The following is a 20,256-nucleotide window of genomic DNA, read 5'->3' as shown; positions in this document are numbered from 1 at the left end:
ACTGAGGCATCAGAGGAGAATCTTTTATTCAGCTCATTGAGCATCCTATCTATGATGGCATAGAAGGTGTGTCTCCTGGCATCCAGAACATATCCATGAAATAGTGTTAGAGAAAGTGTTTATCTTTAACCATATAGCACAAGTACTTAATTAGAGGGTAGTGATAATGTAAAATTACAGGGCTAATTAATGAACACAAACACAGCTTTGATAGGGCATGTTGCAAAACTGTGGGCAGCTAATGGGAGTGAGTGGGGGTGGCTGCGTGCGGCTGGCATCTGGATCACAATCGGGCTGAGCCGATCATTAGCTGTATGCAGAGTGTACATCATGGTCAGTGACTTGGTGATCATATGCTTAGGGCATTTGAGGCAGTAACCGCGAGCTTGAACAAAGTAAACCCGCAGCCTGAATATTGAATGGTCAGAGTAGCACCAAAACAACATGTTTTAATTGCAGTTGACCTTCACAGAAAGGCTGGTTTCTTCATAAGTTCACATTATTCATACAGACCAAACTGTGATTGTGATGTTCTTATTATCATAAGTGTGACAAGCACCTGTTACAATAATGTAACTACTACATTACATTAAATTAGGCACTTCTAAATAGCCCAATGACAATTTCAAAATTCATTCTGGAACTGTTTAGAAATATTATTTGGTCAGTTAATATGTAAGATTATTATCTAATCATAAGTATAATATTAATTGGATTGTAAGTCACAATTTTAAGTGTATGCCACAATCATCAGTACAATTTTGGATGGCTGATACACAGTGCAAAATAATCTCACAGAGGACACAACACTGGCTAAATGCTTCATAGTTTTGACCTATACACAATACACTTATACATGCATGCTATGTTTTACTTTTCAATAAAAGATAAATGAAATTAATGGGTAAATACCTGTGAAACCTATAGTTTATCAAGTAAATTCCCTGATGATCTGTTGTAACTTGAAATCAACGTGGTTGTCTGATCTTTGTCAAAGCTCAAGATAGAATGGCATTACACAGGGAGCAGCAATACAGCGCATGAGTTTCAGTGAATTCTGTACGTTGCTATGGGACGCATGACACATACTTCCGTCTTAATGAAGACGTTGAGTTCTACAGATCTATGTCACTGACATGTTAATTGTTAAGCAAAAACAACAATTGTGTTTTCCATATTTTATGAATATATGTAGCATGGCTCATTTGGGGAGGTTCAAGCCTCCCCCCCCCCTAGTGCTGCCACTGTATTTCACAGGAAATGTAAATTATGCTATGTTTGCAATAGAGAATCGCCTATACAATACCCTTAAGTAAGACATAACCATACCTTAATAATATCAATATCAAAATCACTTTTATTTTTACATGAAGTTTATAAAAGGGAAAATACTGGTTAACTATTAAAGTTCTAGAAATATTAATAACTATGGTAACTTAATGAATTTTAGTGTTATTTTTAATGTCTACATCATGGAACTCCCAGTAATACGAGTATATTCCTACAAGCACAGGTGAGTTTGATGGGTTTAACCACACACTCAAACATAAGTTATAATTCTCCTATATTGAAAATGTGTTTCTGATAGATACTTACCTCTACTCACAATATTAGATATTTTTGTCCAGTGATGCCCTCTATATGCAATTTTTTTATGCATGCCACAAGCTTTTTGCTCCTCATCCCTATGTGACTCCCTGTATATGCTTCTACTGAACTATCACTTCAAAATTTGGTAGAAGACATAAGTACCAGAGGAAAGTGGAAAGGTGGAACCAGTACAAGAGAATGACAGAAATAACCCCAAAAGAGTCTGAAGGATACTTCTGGAAATGAAAGAGAGTTAGATCTAAAGATCTCATAAGGGGAACCACACCACTCCCAAACCAGGTATACTTCCAGATGGTACTTAGTACATCAACTATATCCAAAACAAACAGCTTAAGCAAAAATTCAACAGCATCATGAAAAACAAAAGATATGGGATAAGGCAGCCCAATAACCCAAGAGAAAGGAGATGGAAGCCTCCCAGTCAAAAAGTCATGTAAGAAATCCAGCTATATGTGCCACAGTAGGTTAGTCAATAGGTAATTCCTGAGTTACAGACCAAATGTAGAACACTTTTCTTTTGGCTCAGTCCATACATTCTTCCTCAATGAAGATGTATCAGCACAAATTGAAGGTGTTCTACATTTGGTCTGTAACTCAGGAATTGATGACTGAGGTTGATGAAGAAGGGAGAACTGGATAGGAAAATTGCAGTTGTTGTAATTGTGGAAAACAAGGTTAAGCTGGCCAATAAGGAGCAATCAGAAGAACTTGACATGAAACGATATGGACGAAAGAGACCACTTGATGAAGTAAATGACAGGAAGATAAACATAAAGGAATTTGTAGGACCAATCCTGGTTGAAGGCATTAACAGCCAGAGCCCAAGGATGAGGTACTGGGTATAAAAAGAGAGGTAATTTGTGATTGAAGACTGTGGCAAATGCATCTATGTAGGAAAAACTACACAAAGAGAAACGCCACCAGAATACAAGGGGATCTAAAGACCATTCTGTTGGAAAAACATTGTTAGGGTGGGAAAGATAATATCTTAATAGACTGACAGTACCCAGAATGTAACATAAAATGAGATGAATGTAATGCAAGTGGGTTCAATATAGGAGATCCAATGTTCAAAAACAGAGTAATCTTGACAGAGTGCCCCTTTGGTGATTGACATGTGCTTCCACCTTAGAATTATCAGATTGAATCATTACTAAACAATATATTGTGAGAGAAAAAAAATGATTCAAAGCCCAACAGACAGCAAATGAAGCTTGAGAATGTTGATACGTAATGACTTCTCACTGACAGACCAATGCCAAAAAGCCTCTTGGTGATCAACCAATGCACCTCAGCCCTGAAGGGATGTGTTCATAAACAAACATAAATCCAATCACAGAAGAGGAAGTGAAATTCCTACTGACATAAGAGTCCAACCACCAAAGCAGATTGTTTATCACATTATGAGGAAGGGTAATGGGTGCTATCATGGTATACTGAGCAAAGTTCCAGTTACTGTGAAAAGCCTACTGAAGAGATCACATATGAACATAACTGAGAGGGATCAGTGACATCATGAAAGACTACATTCCCATGAGCAGAAAGTGAGGGATTTGAAAGGGCATAACAAACTGACAATTCCATGGAAAAAAGTAGAAGAGAAGAAGGTTGAGCCTGCCTGAGACTTGTCAAAAAAATACACCTAAATGGAGAAGATACTGGGTAGGACAGAGGGAGGAATTTTCCAATTTGATTAACCAGTCCAACAAAGCAGCCACTTGAAGGAAATTATGAGTTATGTCTGACAGACTCCAGTTTAAAAAAAGCCAGTCATCCATATATTGGTGTTATCACAGTCCCAGATGAACAAAAGCTCTGACAATCCAGCAGAAAACATAAGCAGTGAAAAGAAGAATTTAACAATTGTTGGTCTAGAAAAGGACACAATGATATGACAGAGCAAACTGATCCAAAGCCCACTTAACTATAAGGCACATTGTTCAGTATGTACCCAAACATCTGACAGGGATGTGATGTTAGGTCATATAAAAAGGAAGGATGAAGTTCATATGAAATTGGGGCAACACACAAAACATCACAAACATGAAAAACAAAATCCATAAAGGCCAAAGTAGAACCAACTAAATCCTTAGAAGGGGAGGAGGTGAAAATAAGTGATTCAAATCCTCACCACCTTGAACAGGATCAGAATGTTTGAGAGAAGGTGGGATGAAGCCTAGAGATAGTGCTTGACCTAACTACTGCTCAATCTACCTGCAAATAAACATTGGTAAACCTCTTACTGGGTTGTCTGTATCTGAGTGTTGTGACATACTGCCACTTACAGGTGTGACCTCAAAAGTGATAACACAAACTTGGGAATACATAATCAAGAAGAGCAGAACCGAAATTTAAAATTATATATAATAATGCAATTGTAATAAACTAGTACTAAATTAAAAAAATAGTAATTAGATTTAAAGTAATTAAAAAATAAACTTGGAAGTAATTTAAATGAAAACCACTTTACAAGTATACTAAAGATAAATGTAAAACTTGTATCAAAGGAACATATCAGAGCACAACCATTGCCAAACTTCAAAGTGATAGTTTGGTAGAGGCATCTAGAGGGAGTCACAAGCATCACATATCATGCTGCTATTGATGAAATGGTGCATGTGAGACAGGCCAAAATAATTTCATTCCAGTTTAAGCAGTTGGTTATATTAAACATTTTTATGCAACTATTTTGGTAATTAAGAAGAAACAAAGAGAAATGTACAGAATAAAAGTTTCTGGATGTGGCACATCTATATAAAGAAAATGGTGTAGAAAAGAATGCTTACATTATGAAATAGGAACAAACACTAGGTAAAGTACAGTTTGCTAGAATTGAGAATCAAGAATGATAAAAAAAATTATACCTAGCCCATTCACAAGAAGATTTGAAGAGAAAAACTCAGTAGGCGATAGCCCCGAGTTTAACAATGATAAACTGATAATGTCATCCTGTTAATACAGAATATGCTACAGAAAAGTTCAGGTTAAAAGTAATAATTTGCACTTTGATGCAAGATGGATTGCAAGAAAAGTGTGTAGTACTACAAGTAAGCTGGTGATGGATTCACTAGTTATGACAGTAACCAATCAGCAAGGATTTTTTTTCTAAGAAGGTAAGATGAGTTGCAGAAATAAACCAATGAGATGTCAGAACTACTTACAGATACCTATGCACATCACTTGGAAAACCTGTAAGAATACTGAGGAAATATCATTAAAAACTCATGCTTGGAGCTACAAATCAGTCTTCTCCTGGGCTGAAAATAGATGCCATATCAGTGTCTCTAGGATGAAAGAAAAGTTATCCAACTTGCAAAAAGATGAAAACATTTTAACTTTGTTATTCAAATTAAATTTCTATTTCTCATTCAATAAACGTAGTAAATGGATAAAGAATTAAGGTCAACTGCATAAAAAAAAACTAATAACTATAGTATGTCTGAGTATAATGTACCAAATATGTGGATCGGTAATTTACTTAAGCTACTTTGGCTAAACATTTGTGTTTTCATGTTATAATGTGAAGCCATTCTTGAACGAAAAAAAGCATAATTTATATTTATTTCCAGAATTTTTATGGTGGTTATGAGGTTGGTAAAATTGACCAACCCCTTATATTTAAGGTAGAGAAGAAAAAAAAGAATTTCTGTGTACACATGACATGGAACCATTATTGAAAGTCCACCAAATTATGTGAATATATGCATATATTATTAAAAATCATAATAATAATTATAATCAAGGATACCTTCATGTTTACAAGCTTGGTGGATTCAACCCAACCTGTAATGAAATGGTTAAACCTCCTCATTCTCCCCATATGTGAGGGGAAGGTATACCTGTCTGGAATGGAAAGTTCTGGCAGCATAATAAAATGTTTGTGATTTGCATTTTTTAAAAATTTCAAACATAGTGATGTATTACAGTCCATAGTAACTTAAGTGGAGTGATTGTTAGGCTATTAAAATATGTTATTTTTATACTCACTAGGTGAAATTTAACAACAGCTCCATTTAAACCAAGACAAATTTACATCATTAAACTCACAGTTCAAGCACAAACAAAAACTATTTACTTTGAGTTAGTTGTCTTTGGGTCTTTTGTCTTTCTAATGTCAGTAAATAAGCATAACTTTTCAGTTTTCTTATTAGAAGTAATACAAAATTTCAGTCCTAGAAAGTATCTTAGATTTACTAGGACTGAAATTTTAAAATTTGCAATTTTGAGCATAACAAAGCATAATTTATTGAGTAATTGAATTCTACTTTTTTCTTCCTAAGTTATGAATTATTACAATAAATTTAATACTTGCAACAATTATATGGCAATAATACCATGGAAACAATTATTATTATCACTCATAACTAGATACAACTATAAGTGATCTTTAATATTATTTGCAAAATTACTTGTAATATTAAATGAAGAAAAAGATTCAGTATCTGAAATTAATTTTCATTTCTGAAACTGTGTACACACAGAGTAGTGAAAATAATTTTGAAATGGTGTTGGTATGAAAAGTAAATATCACAGAAATACCACCATTTCATCTTGTGAAAATGAACTGCACAAGAATATGGTCATGTGTGTACAGTGATTAAATGTCATCTAACCAAATAGGCAGTTTCAACAGCTTTACCATCAATACCACTTTTTCAATTATGTTTGTTGAAAAAATGACTTTCATGAAGGACATCAACACTTTAAATATCAACTTATAACATGGGATAAAGTCCAAACTTTTTGCCAATTGTACTAGGTATCAAAGAATATATTTCCTACAAGATATGTAATTCCAGTAAAGGCTTACCTGGCCTGTGACATGGCTCCAGATACAGATGCCTAAATCATTCCAGTGATAGCAAGAAAACAATTTGCATCAGTAAGACCTCAACACATATGTAACTGCAAGGATGTTTTTGTTATGAAGATGCAAATAAACAAAATGGTCAAAATGGACAGTGGGATGAACAATTCTAAGAGACAGCATTGTTTGCAGATGTGACCCAGCTCCTGTTCTTCATTAATAATCAACAGGGAAGCATTAAAAGAAAAAAAAAAGAGAAATGGTACCTCACCCAATGTACAACAGCTGTAATAAAGTATTGAGGTAGCACAATAGAAGAGCACTAGGATTACATCTCCTTCAACAATGTCAAAGACACAGTGAAGAACTGATGACACAGTGACATAAAACATGGTACAAACAGACCCTGTGCTGCCACTGCCATTGCACAGGAGCATGCCTGCTTGGCTAGTGTTGTGTTTCAGTGTGAGAATGATTTTGAGCATATGGACAACTAGTGAAACCCCACCAGGTGAAGAAATAGGCAGTTGAGATACCAGAACTCTTAATCTGACCTGCCTAGAGTTCAGATATGAACAACACAGAGGAAATTTGGGTCTACAAAAATGTAGAAAAGGTCAAAATGCAATTGAGTAACTTTGTATGGTTGTTAGAAAAACAACAAGATATTTAGAAGGTCATTCCATGTACTTCATAAATATATTATTTGAAAGCAAGTTGACCAAGCAATATTCTATAAACAGAACACTAAATACTGAGGCTTACTGCCACATAAGTTTTTGCTCTCATTACAATTCAACCTATTGTACATCTACAGATCTTATTAGCCTTTCATGTCCACACCAAACAATGCTTTCTCCTGTGACAGTACATTTCATATTCCCAGTACTGTACAGAATTGCCATCAGTATAAACTATTTTGTTCATGGTCTATAAATAAATAATAGTCCCAAAGAAAGGAATTAAAAAAAAACCCAACTAAACTAACCATTTAATACAGGATGTTCATCTAACTTTTGTGAGCTTTGCATGAGCTGTTCTAAACTCTCATCCTCCCAGAATCTCTGAGACATTTCTTGAGTCATTAGATCATCTTCATCTGCTTCACTTTCATCATTCTGTTGAAGTGGTTGGGTACTCAAAATGCTATCCATGTCCTCAGAGCCATAATCATTCTCTGCAAGGCCAGCTATAGTTTCCACTAATTCCAAGTCACAACTATCCACTAAGTAGGTACATAATAGTTAAAAAAAAAAATCAGAAAGTGCTTTTACACATTTATGAGTTAATTAAAAAAACATTCTAGTTGAATTTCTTATCTTTAATGCTTCTTCTCAAAACACCATAAATATTTAAAATTAAAATTATAGTAAAATATTACACCATTTTCATGATACTAGAAGTATTATTGTATGAAATGCCCAAACTGATCAAATGTTATTTTATCCTGGGTAACACATGAAGCTATGTAACTTAGTAATATTTAACAGTTATAAAAACATTTTATTTTTTAATGTTTGAGAAAATCCCTCAAACATTCACATGCAAAATGTGGTGTCTAGTTGGGAGATTTTGAATTTATCACTTAAATAGACTGATATTATCTGAGTTTTTATTTATTTTTTATAAAAAATGTAGTTAAAGAATTTTCATCTTCCATTTTCCCTGTGTCATGTGACACATATGAGCTGTGATTTCACAACTTAGAAATTTATAACTTTAATAATAGGCTTCTACAGTTTCCAACCAAATAGAAACACAAACTATACATAATTATGGATAAAATCTCAAACCTGAGACTTCTTCCTTCTTGATCTGCTGATATATAAGTAAATTTGCCAAATATGTCAGAGAAGCAACTTCCACCCCTCTCTCTGACTTTTGAGTTTCTTTGCTAATCAATTTAACATAGCTGATAGACATTTTTATAATCAGTAAAAAGAACAGTTTCTTCTGTACATACAGAAGCTTATTACAACTTTTTGATTTTAACACACACACATAAGCAGTCTGTTACAGTTTCATCATGCTCTCATTCTCCAAATCTAAAAGAAATTTTAACCTAGTTATAGCTAACTCAGAAAATAATTTGAAACATTCTATTCTAACAACTGATACATGTTTTATGTTCTAAAATCTATATCTGAAAGCTACATGAATTGTTTTTGGACACTTAATAGGCTTACAGAAGAACATCTTTTATTTAGATACAAACAAGCTTCATTATGCAGTAAGTACTACGAATTCATGTATATATTTTACTTGCCATTCTATGTTTTTCAAAAATAGTATCTAAAATGTAAAAAATTAGAAACCCTTCACTTTAAAATAATCAAACTTCAGCAAAAAATAACCTTAAAACTTCATGAGACCAGTGAATCCATAAGCTGAGTTCAGCACATGCATAACCCACTGTTGATGCTTACACTTGCTCTTTGGAAGCAGCCAATGAACTTCTGTTGTGACTTAATGCATTTTACATAGAATAGTGGGTCCAAAGTAGAAAAATAAAACTATACAATTAAATAAAAAACTAGATATTTTAAGGATAGATGGCTGAGACCATTTTGCTAAATAACTGTAAGTGCATGCTACAAATTCCAGTAATTTTAGAGAAACAAAGTTTCATTGATCTTATTTTAATTTTTCATTTGATTATTTTGTTACAGTTAGTGCAAAAGAATATAAGAATCAAATGTAACACTTTTACAGAAGAAACTTTTAATATTCATTTAGGAAGTTTTAAAATTAATACTACTGAAATATCAAAACTGCAAGATGAAAAGTGGTATCTTTACTCTTAGCATCTAAACCACCTTTCAGGCAGACTGAACGAGTAGTGACTTCTGTATATTCACAGTCAAATCTTCAGCAAAAATACTTTCTTAACAAATTCTATTTTGTGCGTACAACAAACTTTCAATGTCTAATAGCAAACTTGCCACATTTTATGAAAAATACAAGTAAATTCAGAATTATAGTGAATATTACCATGTATAACTTCACAGTTACAGGATTAGCTAGACTAAGTCTGTGATTAAAGGGTTAGTATATGAACAATTAAAAAAAAAACCTACAAAGATTTGAACACTGACTACAGGAAATTTCATCTGTTTTTTCTTCTCTTACATCAGCAACTGTTTGATGTTCATTTTCCCTTAGTACAGGTGACATTGTTGAATCTTTTAAGTAAATATGAACATAATATCATTAGATTATTGCAAGTTAATGCATTGAAGACCTTAAAATGAAAAAAATATACCTTCAGTTTTGCATAAAACATTTTTTCCTCAAGTTCTTATATAACTTTCAATTATAAGATTTAAATCTTGTGTCTGAAAAATTTCTACAGTAAAAAAAATTCTTTTCTAGTCATTGAAATTAATATGTACCTTGTGAGATATTTAAAGTAAATTTAAATGATTAAAAACATTACATTACCAAATGCCAATTAACAGAATAGTTGGCATTAAAAAAACCAACAAAAAAAAACCAGGTGAAAACATGGGAACCAGCTGTTTAAAAGGAGTGTATATAGAGTACATCATAAGAAACACATACCTTCATAAAATAAGTAAATCAACAACAATTTATACACACTTTATAATCCTCACTATAACAAGTCCAAACACAGAAATAGTCTCTATAATAAATTCACCAAAATCACAGAAAGACCAACCTCATGGAACAAATTTATTTCTCATTTCAACTACATCACTTCACAAAACAAACAAAACAAACTTCAACAACTAGTTTGAGTATTTTACCTTGTCCTTCTTCCTCTTCCCATCTTTGTTTTTTTTTTAAATCACTGATCAGAAAGAACAATGGACTGTAAGTGTTTTTGTATAAAAATGTGAAATTGTTATATATTACACATTTAAATTGTTAGAGTTTGTCAACCACATGTTTGTTATTGAGTAATGTCTGTTGTTATCTGATATGTGTTTTTTAATTGTATTTATTAAATGCTATCTGTTCTGTGACAAGCAATAAACTATGGTTATCGTCTTGTGTTGTTTCTTGGGCAAAGCTCATCAATCCTCTGGGGCTGGTATTAGCTGTCTGATGTCACTCCTTGTGACCTATTGACCACATATGTCAGACCTAAAGCTTCACTTCCACCTTACTATAACAACAAGAAAGCAAATGCTCTTCCTGTCTTCTTCTCAGCCTTTCCTCTTACTCAACCATGGTAAATCATCAAACTATAATTAAAATACCATGGAAGCCACAGCTTTAACTACCACAATAAGATTTATCAGCAAACCATGGAAGATGTGAAGAGAAATAATTTTTAATTTTTGACCACTGCTGGGTTATTAAACCTAAATACCTAACATGACTGAACTGACTGAATTTTCATCATAAGAAAATTCTAATAATGCTTTAGGTTTTAAATTGTATTTGTAGAAGGAAACTAAAAATTCTCATAAAGAAAGACAGAATGCACCGAGCTGAGTTTAACACACACAAATTAAGAAAGGATTAATGCATCCAATATTACATACCAGTATGATCATTCAAATCAAATTCTCATATTTTTAGTGATTATTCATCAAGAAAATACATACATACCCACTACAGAAGATGCAGGGAGATTAGGTGCTAGTGAACAATTTATGTTCAGTGAAGAATTACTTCCTGAAGAGGTGATGGTGAGGTCACTTTTATTTACATCATTACTGTTTTTAAAAAATAAAATGTAAAGAAATTATTACCTTTCATGATTACTGATTCAAATAAAATTATTACCTTTAAAAATATATGAAAATTATAAAAAATTCTTCTAAAAATATAAGAATAAATAGTATGAAATTAAACAATGTAACTTAAATACCAATAAATGCATGTTGTAAATACATAAGCTCTGGAAATTTACACTATATATTTACATTTATTCCATACTGAACTCATCATAAGCGAACAATTTGTAATGTTTCCTCAACACTGTTGTACGTTTCTTTCAATGAACAGTAAAAAAGAGCATTTTCATGATAATATTACAAGAATGCCATTTTGAATAAGAGAAAAAATCTAGTTTTTATTTGTATGCTCCTCTTACTGTATGTTTTCAAATCTTACTTTCAGCAAGATACTCTCACATTCTTAAAATAATGCAGTTTTTAAAACAGTATATTTCTATTTTCATTCTATTAATAAAAACTGTTCCTTACTTCAAATCACTTAATTCTAATAAATTTTTTCTCCTGTTTATCTCAGTTTTAACAATTTTGAAAATTACAAAGTTTTTAAATAATATTTACAGACAAAACTTCTAAATCAAATTTTAAGAAAGAAGTACTGTATTATAGTTTATTGGAAGAAGTACTATACCCGAGTTTAGTGTAAGTTTATGGAAAGAAATACTGTAATACAGTTTACACAGAAGAAGTGCTGTAGCACAGTTTACAAAAAAACATCTATTCCATAGTTTACATGATGCATATAGGTAAAGAATGAAAATAAAATCCTATCTGGAAACTTTCATATGTTCTTTACATTGATAGCTGGATACAATGTTTTAATACAAGTTCAGTAAAAGCTTATCTCTTCACCTAAGAAATGAAAAAGTTATAAAGAGTTCAAGTGGACAAGAAAACTTATAATATATATTTATATACTGGAATAAAATATATAAATTTAAATGTTACTAACTATTTGAAAATAACATCATGCTGATGAACTTCAGACCATTTTTTTTAATTTGGTATACAAGAATCACTCATTTTTTAAAAGATGAAAATGTGCACCAGAAGTGTGAAAGATGAATGGGAATGTGTGAAGAAAAAAGCATCTATCAGAATACATTTTGAGGTTAGGAGAATGTTAACTTTCAAGACAATAACACAACTCCACACACAGAAAAGCTGGAATCCAATGCTGAAGTGGTGGAAAGGCCAGTGTAAAATGAACTCCCTTTAGAAAGTGGCTAAAGGGAAGCTTATGGAGTGTGACACCTTATGTTAAGGGCTCCAAAGAGGCACACTCATAGGACACATCACATTTTGACAAGGGAATACTCTTCTCTTACATGGGAGAGGAGGAAAATAAGCCCTATGTGCTGCAGTGATATACAGAATTAGAACATTACCATTCAAGTACTTGCACACAAATGGTCAGTAAGCCAGTAAATGTATAGTGTTGTTGAGACTCATTTACACTGTATTCTGTGTGCTCATCTGAACTACTGAACTGAAAAACTGGCTGCAAATCAGGTCACTCTTGTCATGTATAATGGTTTCATATGAAGTGTGCTCATCTAAACTGAAGAGACTCCAGGAAGAGGGCATACTAGTTTGTATCATGTATTTTGTGTGCTTAATTACAACTCAACTGAGCATGTACTGACTGCAGGAAGAGGGTACAAAAGATGTGTTATGGTCCACCACCCCAACTCAACTGAACATGTTATGATTGCAAGAAAAGGGTACAAGAGATATGTATTATGGTTTGCCACCTTACCAACTGAGAACTGGCAAGTGGCAAGGGTTTCCCATACTCCATTCAGTAAGGAAGAGGGGCCTAGATAAGTATATGGATCCTCATCATATCCAGTGAGAAAGATCTTTTTTTTGGACAAAATGCAATGGGCGACCATGAAACTCTATGTTTAAAGCCTACAAGTGCTGTCAAAGAAGTGGGTAGAACATTTTCCTGGTGCTGGCTTTTTCCATGGTAGTTGATGGAATAGATATGGTCTAGACTGGAAAATGAAGTAAATATAATATACATATCATAATAATAACACAAACAATCCTGCAGAACACCTCACTTTAAGAGTGTGCACCAGTAGAGACAGGGCAGAAGGTATGAAATTTTTTTGTTGTCCTGTCTCACTGCAGATTTTGGATAAGTGAGCCCTGGGAAGCAACAACAACACTCACCTACCTGGGTCTTACAAAATTAAAAATGGGCTCTGAATAAGAAATAGTAAATATTCTTCTCAAAGCCACTGAAGTAACCCATGAAGAGCAACCAGTTGAAGATCAAAACAAGCAGTACAAAAAAAAGTCAGATGGTGTAGATAAGGTAAGATGAATATGTGAAGGGGCATTTGCATGCATGCCCAGAGGATATCATCCTAGGACTGATGAAGATGAAACACAAGAGAATGAGAAAGGTGACAAATTGAAAACAAAGAAAGGAAATAGCCTGTGAGCATCCACATCCAGAAATGAACACACAAATTGAAGGAGTCAATAAACATATTCAGTAAGGGTAGAAGGAGAGAGGTCACTGGTCAAAGATGGGCCTACAACAGGAACACAATAGCAGGGATCCCAAAAGTATGCTGTTCTTAATCCTGAACCTCTCAAACAGAACACAGAAGCCAATGTGGATCTGAATGATTAAACAGGTGAGAAATAGAAAAATGGGGTATTGGACATAAAGAACAGTTACCTTCCTGAGTAATCAGTCTTATGAAATAAAGATTCATTTGGGGAGAGAAGTACATATAAATGTGATGAAAGAGGGTGTAAGAAGCACTCATAACACAGATATTTAACTGGTAGTAAATGAAATGAGGAAGAAATAAGTCTGAAAAGAAAGACGATACAAGAAGTAAGAAACTAACAGCCCAAATGGAGCATGCGTGAAATTGTGCAAAACCATACTAAGGTCTTAAACAAGCATGGGAGTTGAGCAAGGAGAAGGTAAAGTAAGATACACCCTGGGATAATAGGAAAACCAAAATGTCATGAAAAAGATTACCCAATAATCAGCAAAGGCAGAAACTGACAAATCATCAATGAACATCCAGGTAAAAAAGGCTGAAAGATAATTCACAGCAAGGCAGCTAGGAGAAATGGAATGACAAAAGGGCCAACAACAAAAGATCCTCCACTTCAGGTGAAAGACAAACAGGGTGAAAGGAATGTAACAGTAAAAATGCCATATGATTAAATAGTATGGTTTAATGGGCAACAAGTCAGGCAAATCCCATACATGAATATGGAGGGAGTATATCTTTTGCTGAAGAAAAATGATGTAAGAGAATGAAGCAAGAGAGAAAGGATATTGGGTTAGAAAAAGGAATGCCAAGCAAACCAAGGCTGAGCGATTCAAAGAAGCACTGGGAATAGGACCTGACAAGGAGTGTTATATATCAATCCAAGGAACTGAGAAAGGAGACAATATACACAAAGACAAGGGACCAGGCCTGGCTAAATGCATCATCAAGGAGAGCCACAAGAAGGCCAAAAGACCAGAAGAGAGGAAGTCCAAAGTTGAGAAACAGAAAAGGCACACTTGAAGAGAAAATACAACAAAAAGAACTGAAATGTAGAAACTGCTCTATTGGTAAAATGCCTGCCACCTAGTTTGTAGTTCCCATCAAATGGCAAACCCAATGTGAACAGGCTCAGAAGTATATGTCCAATGCCCAAAAGCAAAGGGTCCTGGAACGGGTAAATTCTGGATAACTAGTGTAAGAAACAATCAAAGAATTGTCTAAGTGGATCATAACCAAGTAACTTATCAGAAGGGGAAGGAATGGAAGCATGCCCAATGAACAGCAAGAAGTTTGAGCATGTTGATGTGAAATGAATGTTCAACCTGTGCCCAAAATATAGAAATCATGTCATTATTTAAAGATATATCTCAATCAGAGAGGATATCACTGCTGAAGAGATAGATCTGGAACAAAAGTCAGTTAGGGAATACATCTGGAAGTAGTATAGGCATTGTCTGTTCACCACAACAATTCCTTGAGGAAATTATCACAAACAAGAACAAAATAACCTACGAAAGAAACCTTTGTTCATTGGAAAAATAACAAGATCTCAAGGTGAATAATGTCAGTTCAGATATCCATAAAGAAAGGAAATAACAGTGGAGATGTTTGGGTGAAGAAGAAAAGCCTGACAGAGACCATGTATACAAAATAATGAAGTACATTACCCCAGTAATGATGATATGCCACAAAGCATGTTACATAACTCTTGTCAGTTGATAAAATCATTTAAAACTTGACAAGAACTTTCCTAAAAGCATGCAGGTTGAGAAAAATAAAATATTTAATTTTGACTTCCATTCCTACCAAAAATGTGTTATTTAATGCAGTTATTTACAGTAGGTCTCTGAAGAGTTCAACTGCAAGGTGATTTTTATGTTAAGTATAAAAATACAAGTTTTCACCTTATGATTCTCACATTTCACTTTCAATAAAGTCTCCTATAAAAACTATAAAAATATTAAAAGCTGTTTCAACATACAGTGCAATGAAATGTTAAAAATTGAGAAACAGAAATATATAAACACCTTCTATCTCTTCATTGAATAATCTTAACCTCTATTGCTCCTGTTGTCATTTTTAAATTGCTTTCTGCATTTGTACTGCATTACATTCAAATTTAATTAAACCACTTTACTATCAACGTATTTTAATGAAATTAATGTTCTCAGATACATCATAGTTTAAAAGTTTTTGTTCCTTTGTTTCAAAAGAAACATTTAAAACAAGTAAACTTCAGCTTTTGCTGTCAAGTTCTTGAGTTTAAGAGCTGGTAGAAATACTAAAATTCTGCACTGTGTAGGCTTCCTTCAAGAGACCAAATGACACATGCAAGCGTTTTACACTACTATCTCAATTTCTTTCAAAGAATTTCTTTCTCTCTAAGAAACCACTGTAAATATTTTCTTAGACTAAAGTCAGCCACAGCCACTTGCAAAGATGAAGCTGTGTTGCTATGCAAAAATTTAAAGTTGAATGGCATGATTATAACCAATAGATAAAACAGAATTTTGCTCTTTAAGATTAGTTACCACAATGGTAACATACATGTATACTTTTGTTTCCAAAAAGGATGAAATGAAGCCAAGTCCGTTGTCCTTTTGAGGTGTCCATAATAACACTTGGTAATTTCTTCTCGCCTTATATGTATTGGTTTGATAGACAGTTAGACTGCATTTAGGTTTTATTTTATATTTTAATGAATTTTGTGTTACTTGTGTTCCATAATGCAAGTTTTGAAAGGTTTAATGATTTTATAAGTTTAATTTGTTGTTGCCTGAATTGTGAAAGCTTATAAATATCACAAGCATAAATGCCATCTTGTCTTTGCAATGAGTGTCTGCATGTAATCTTCTGAATTAACGTGATGAAGCCCCATATGCATCAGTTAATGTATTGTCATAAATATTAAAAAACAGTTTTTTTTTATAATTGATATAAAAATCACTTTGCAAGAAAAATATTCAAAGTAAGAGTGCAAATAACTACACTAAATGACAAATTTTTCATTATAAATAGAAAAAGCCATAATTAAATACTTTATTTCTGAAACTACATGCTTTCAGGAATGTTTTGGTAAAACGTAAAATAATTTCATCCACTAGGTTCATTTTTATGGTGAAATAAGATAAAAGCAACATCACCCTCACTCTGAGAGCATAGCCAGAGACCATTTGGTTAAAATATCTTCTTTAGGTCATATCTGTAATTTCATGTCTTTATATTTTCAGTTTAGTTTACTTTTAATATCTTATTTTTCTTTATCTTTGATTATTTATGTTGACACACATCAACTGATGCACATGAGCAGTGACAATTTAGCCCCTGAAAAAGTGATGGAAGCACTCACTCACTAACTTTATGAATGCCTCTCAATGGAGGCAAAACATAGAATTAATTTTTAAAAAATCACTAAAACCTTTAAACAAAAGTTGTAAAACACAAATAATATATAATCAACTAATATGTAGAAGCTGAGAAATATAGCAAAGCACTAGGGACCCTACTTTCAACAATGGACTAAGCTTTATTTCACCTCATTTACAAATTCAATTTCAAACTGTCACTTGGTACTGCAGCTTCTACTTCCAAAATGGGTATTGCTTAACTTGTACTAAAATAAGTTTTATTACATTTTCCTCAGACACAAGTTCTAGGAATTTGGCTTGAGTTACTTGTAAGCAAGCTATGTAGTGTACTTTGAACATCCACCAGAATATATCTTCACTACACATGCTTGTTCCTTGTATATCAGCTCTAAAGTTCAGGTATTTTAAATTAAGAGTTCATCAAGTGATAACAAATCAAAGCATTTAATTACTGTTTTAGAGTTGCTTTTAAAATAAAGGAATAAAAACTGTGATAGTACTGGTTTGATAACGTCAGAATAATACATAGCACTTTGGTAATAATAATGTGACTTCACAACATTATGCCACTATATTGTAACTATGTAATAACATCACATTTTATCTACATAGTCAGAGTGTAACTTTACAAGATAGTGCCATTAAGCAAAAATAACATGAGATTATTACACTGCATATGAAAAGCTTGTTTCTTTATTGTTAAAGCACAAAGCTATACAGTGGGCTATCAGTACTATTCCCACCGTAGATATCACAACTTGGTTTCTAGCACTGCAAGTCTGCAGATTTCCCACTGTACATTTGGGGAAGGGGAATCCATATGAAAAGTAAAAGAGTGTACCTCGCCTAGCAGTGTAACTCATAGGTGTGTTCCACACACTGAATTTCTTTTTGGTGTTTAAATATTAGTGACATTAAAAAAAAAAATTATAAACTGTGTAAAAGATTATTTTCCATTTTACAATATCAAAGGAAAATTAATTCCACTTTATTTGCCTATATTTGACGTAATTTGATATATTTGTTGTAATTTGGGTAAATGCAAAACTTCAAAAATGGCATGTATAGCTTAATTACAAGTATGAATAAGGTCTCAACTGCCTGGCATTCTTGATTCAACAACTCTAAATCTCCAAAATAATAAACACTTCATCATCCAAAGGTATGTAATGACAAGGTATGCTTCCTAACATCCATATAGTTTGTATAAAGTTTAAAATCACTAACTAAAATAAGGAATGTGAAAGTGTTCTTGACAGTGTCAGAAGGAATAAGTCTTTTATTTATAGTTAGTAATGGTGTTTATGTTGAATGCACAATATTCATGTTGATTTATTAGAAAGAGTTTTTATTCTTTATTTTTTACACCTTTGGTGATATAACAGCAAAATAGATTAATTCAGAAGTTTTGTGATACTCACTTGTAGTCAAAAACAAAATAAAATAAAATATATTAAGTAGTGTTTTAGCTAAGGCTTACATAAAGATATTAGGCTTAATGCTTAAATTAACTACAAATAGGCCTACTATTACTATAATTACTATCACTTGAATAACTGGGTTTCCACAAGAATCTGTGGAATTGATACATTTATATCAATACTAATGATATGGCATTAATCTGTTATGTGACTTTTTTCCTTCTTCTTTCTTCCAGATATTTGAGAGGTGGAGTCCATGACAAAGCTAAGTTGTAGTGACATCAATGGGGGGGAGAGGATAATGTCAGTTTAAATGACAATGGGTAACAAATGAAAGTTAATGTAGATAGATCTTTCAACCAAACAAATCCTTCTTAAACCAGTTAAAGAAAAATTCCCTAATCTCTTCAAAAATAAATGAACACACATGAATATAAAATAATTATTACCTTCCATCAGAATTTTTAAGATTTCAATACTTAATCCTCCACATTTAGGTTGCCATCCTCAATAAAATAAACTTCTACATAATGTAGTTAAAAATTGTGGCACAAGTTGTCAGATCACCAGTTAAAGGCTAAACTGGTTTTACCTGCTCACAATATTATGGTAATTGGGCAACTACTATTTGTTGCTCTCCATTCTTCCTTTAGAATACCAATAACAAGTCCAAATGAGCTGAATGAAATCAATGCTAAGCAAAAAAAGCACACAGAACTTCTCCAATAACTTGCCAGTAAAGAGAGTGTAGTTTCACAAGCCCAGACACAAGAGGCAAAGTAGTGTAGGAACCAATGGATACATGGGAAGAACTGGAACAAATCTGTGCCAAATTATCAGAAAATCCAAGTTAAATAAAAACTGAGAAGTCCAATAATGAATAATTATTTTTGTTTCACTGATACTTATTTATCATGCATATAAACTGTTTAGACAAACGAAATGTATACCAATTTGTAGATGTAATCAAGTGTCCATCTGATCAAATGGTGTAACAATTTTTCAGGTTCCCCAGGGTCTTAGGAGGAAATAATGTTAGCAATTCTGTATGAAGGGTGTTTAATAAGTCAGGGACTTTCCATCCATGGTCCAGCTTTACCATGAAGGGCAAGAAGAACAAGTAAAAATTCCAAGACCTTCCACTGTACAGAATAATTATCAGTTTGTATACCTTGATTTTTCAGATTTAATCAATTTTTATTTCAGTACAACAAACATGTTAAAAATTACCCATGTAATTATTAAACAAAAAAACAATCCATTTTGCACAGCTTGGTAAAAACAAGCCCACTCAGTAGACTGGCTGTGTAATGTAAACAACATTATTTATGAAAAGGGTGAGTTCAGTAACAACGAACAAGACTGTGTTATAGACACCAATAAAGTATATATTTTCTATTAGATGAAGTACATTAATATCTTATACTTAACTTTATTACCGCATTTATAATATCAAGTTCTATTATTTTCTCAAATTTATGGATTTTCCAGTGTTATAGAGATAAAATCCTAGCTTTGTTAAATTTGACAATGTTATTGTAAATTGGAATAATAATTCAATAGAAATATAAAGACAAATTCACCCCAAATGTCAGGATGCTGAGGTTGAGTTACAAATGGCATAAACTTAAGTATACATTGTGGTGGATACTTGTTCCCAGTAAACATGCACTAGTATTGATCAAAACTGTTAACTAGTATATACAATATATACACCAATTAAAATATACAGAATATAATATAGCTAAATTTGAAATGCATTCAAAACAAGAGTAAAATAAAGAATACAATGACATTAATGCTAAATTATAT

The 20,256-nt window shown here is 32.8% G+C and overlaps 1 protein-coding gene across 10 annotated transcripts in view; it reads right to left on the bottom strand.

Annotated features, from left to right (window-relative positions):
• The window catches only part of PolZ1 (DNA polymerase zeta catalytic subunit), a 159,317-nt gene that overhangs the window by 95,124 nt on the left and 43,937 nt on the right, over positions 1-20,256 (bottom strand). For all 10 annotated transcript variants that reach the window (XR_013031882.1, XM_076516228.1, XM_076516230.1 and 7 more), the window contains 3 exons: positions 10,997-11,103; positions 9,496-9,600; positions 7,407-7,643 (listed from right to left, as the gene is read on the bottom strand). Coding sequence is in view for 9 of the 10 variants with exons in the window: in XM_076516228.1 (XP_076372343.1) it covers positions 7,407-7,643; positions 9,496-9,600; positions 10,997-11,103 (449 nt within the window). In the remaining variant the exon portion in view is untranslated. The remainder of the gene's footprint in view (positions 1-7,406; positions 7,644-9,495; positions 9,601-10,996; positions 11,104-20,256) is intronic.

The sequence above is a fragment of the Tachypleus tridentatus genome, chromosome 7 (assembly GCF_004210375.1).
Source record: "Tachypleus tridentatus isolate NWPU-2018 chromosome 7, ASM421037v1, whole genome shotgun sequence".
NCBI lineage: Eukaryota > Metazoa > Arthropoda > Merostomata > Xiphosura > Limulidae > Tachypleus > Tachypleus tridentatus.
The sequence above is the reverse complement of the archived record's forward strand: the minus strand, read 5'-3'. Positions and strand labels throughout refer to the sequence as shown.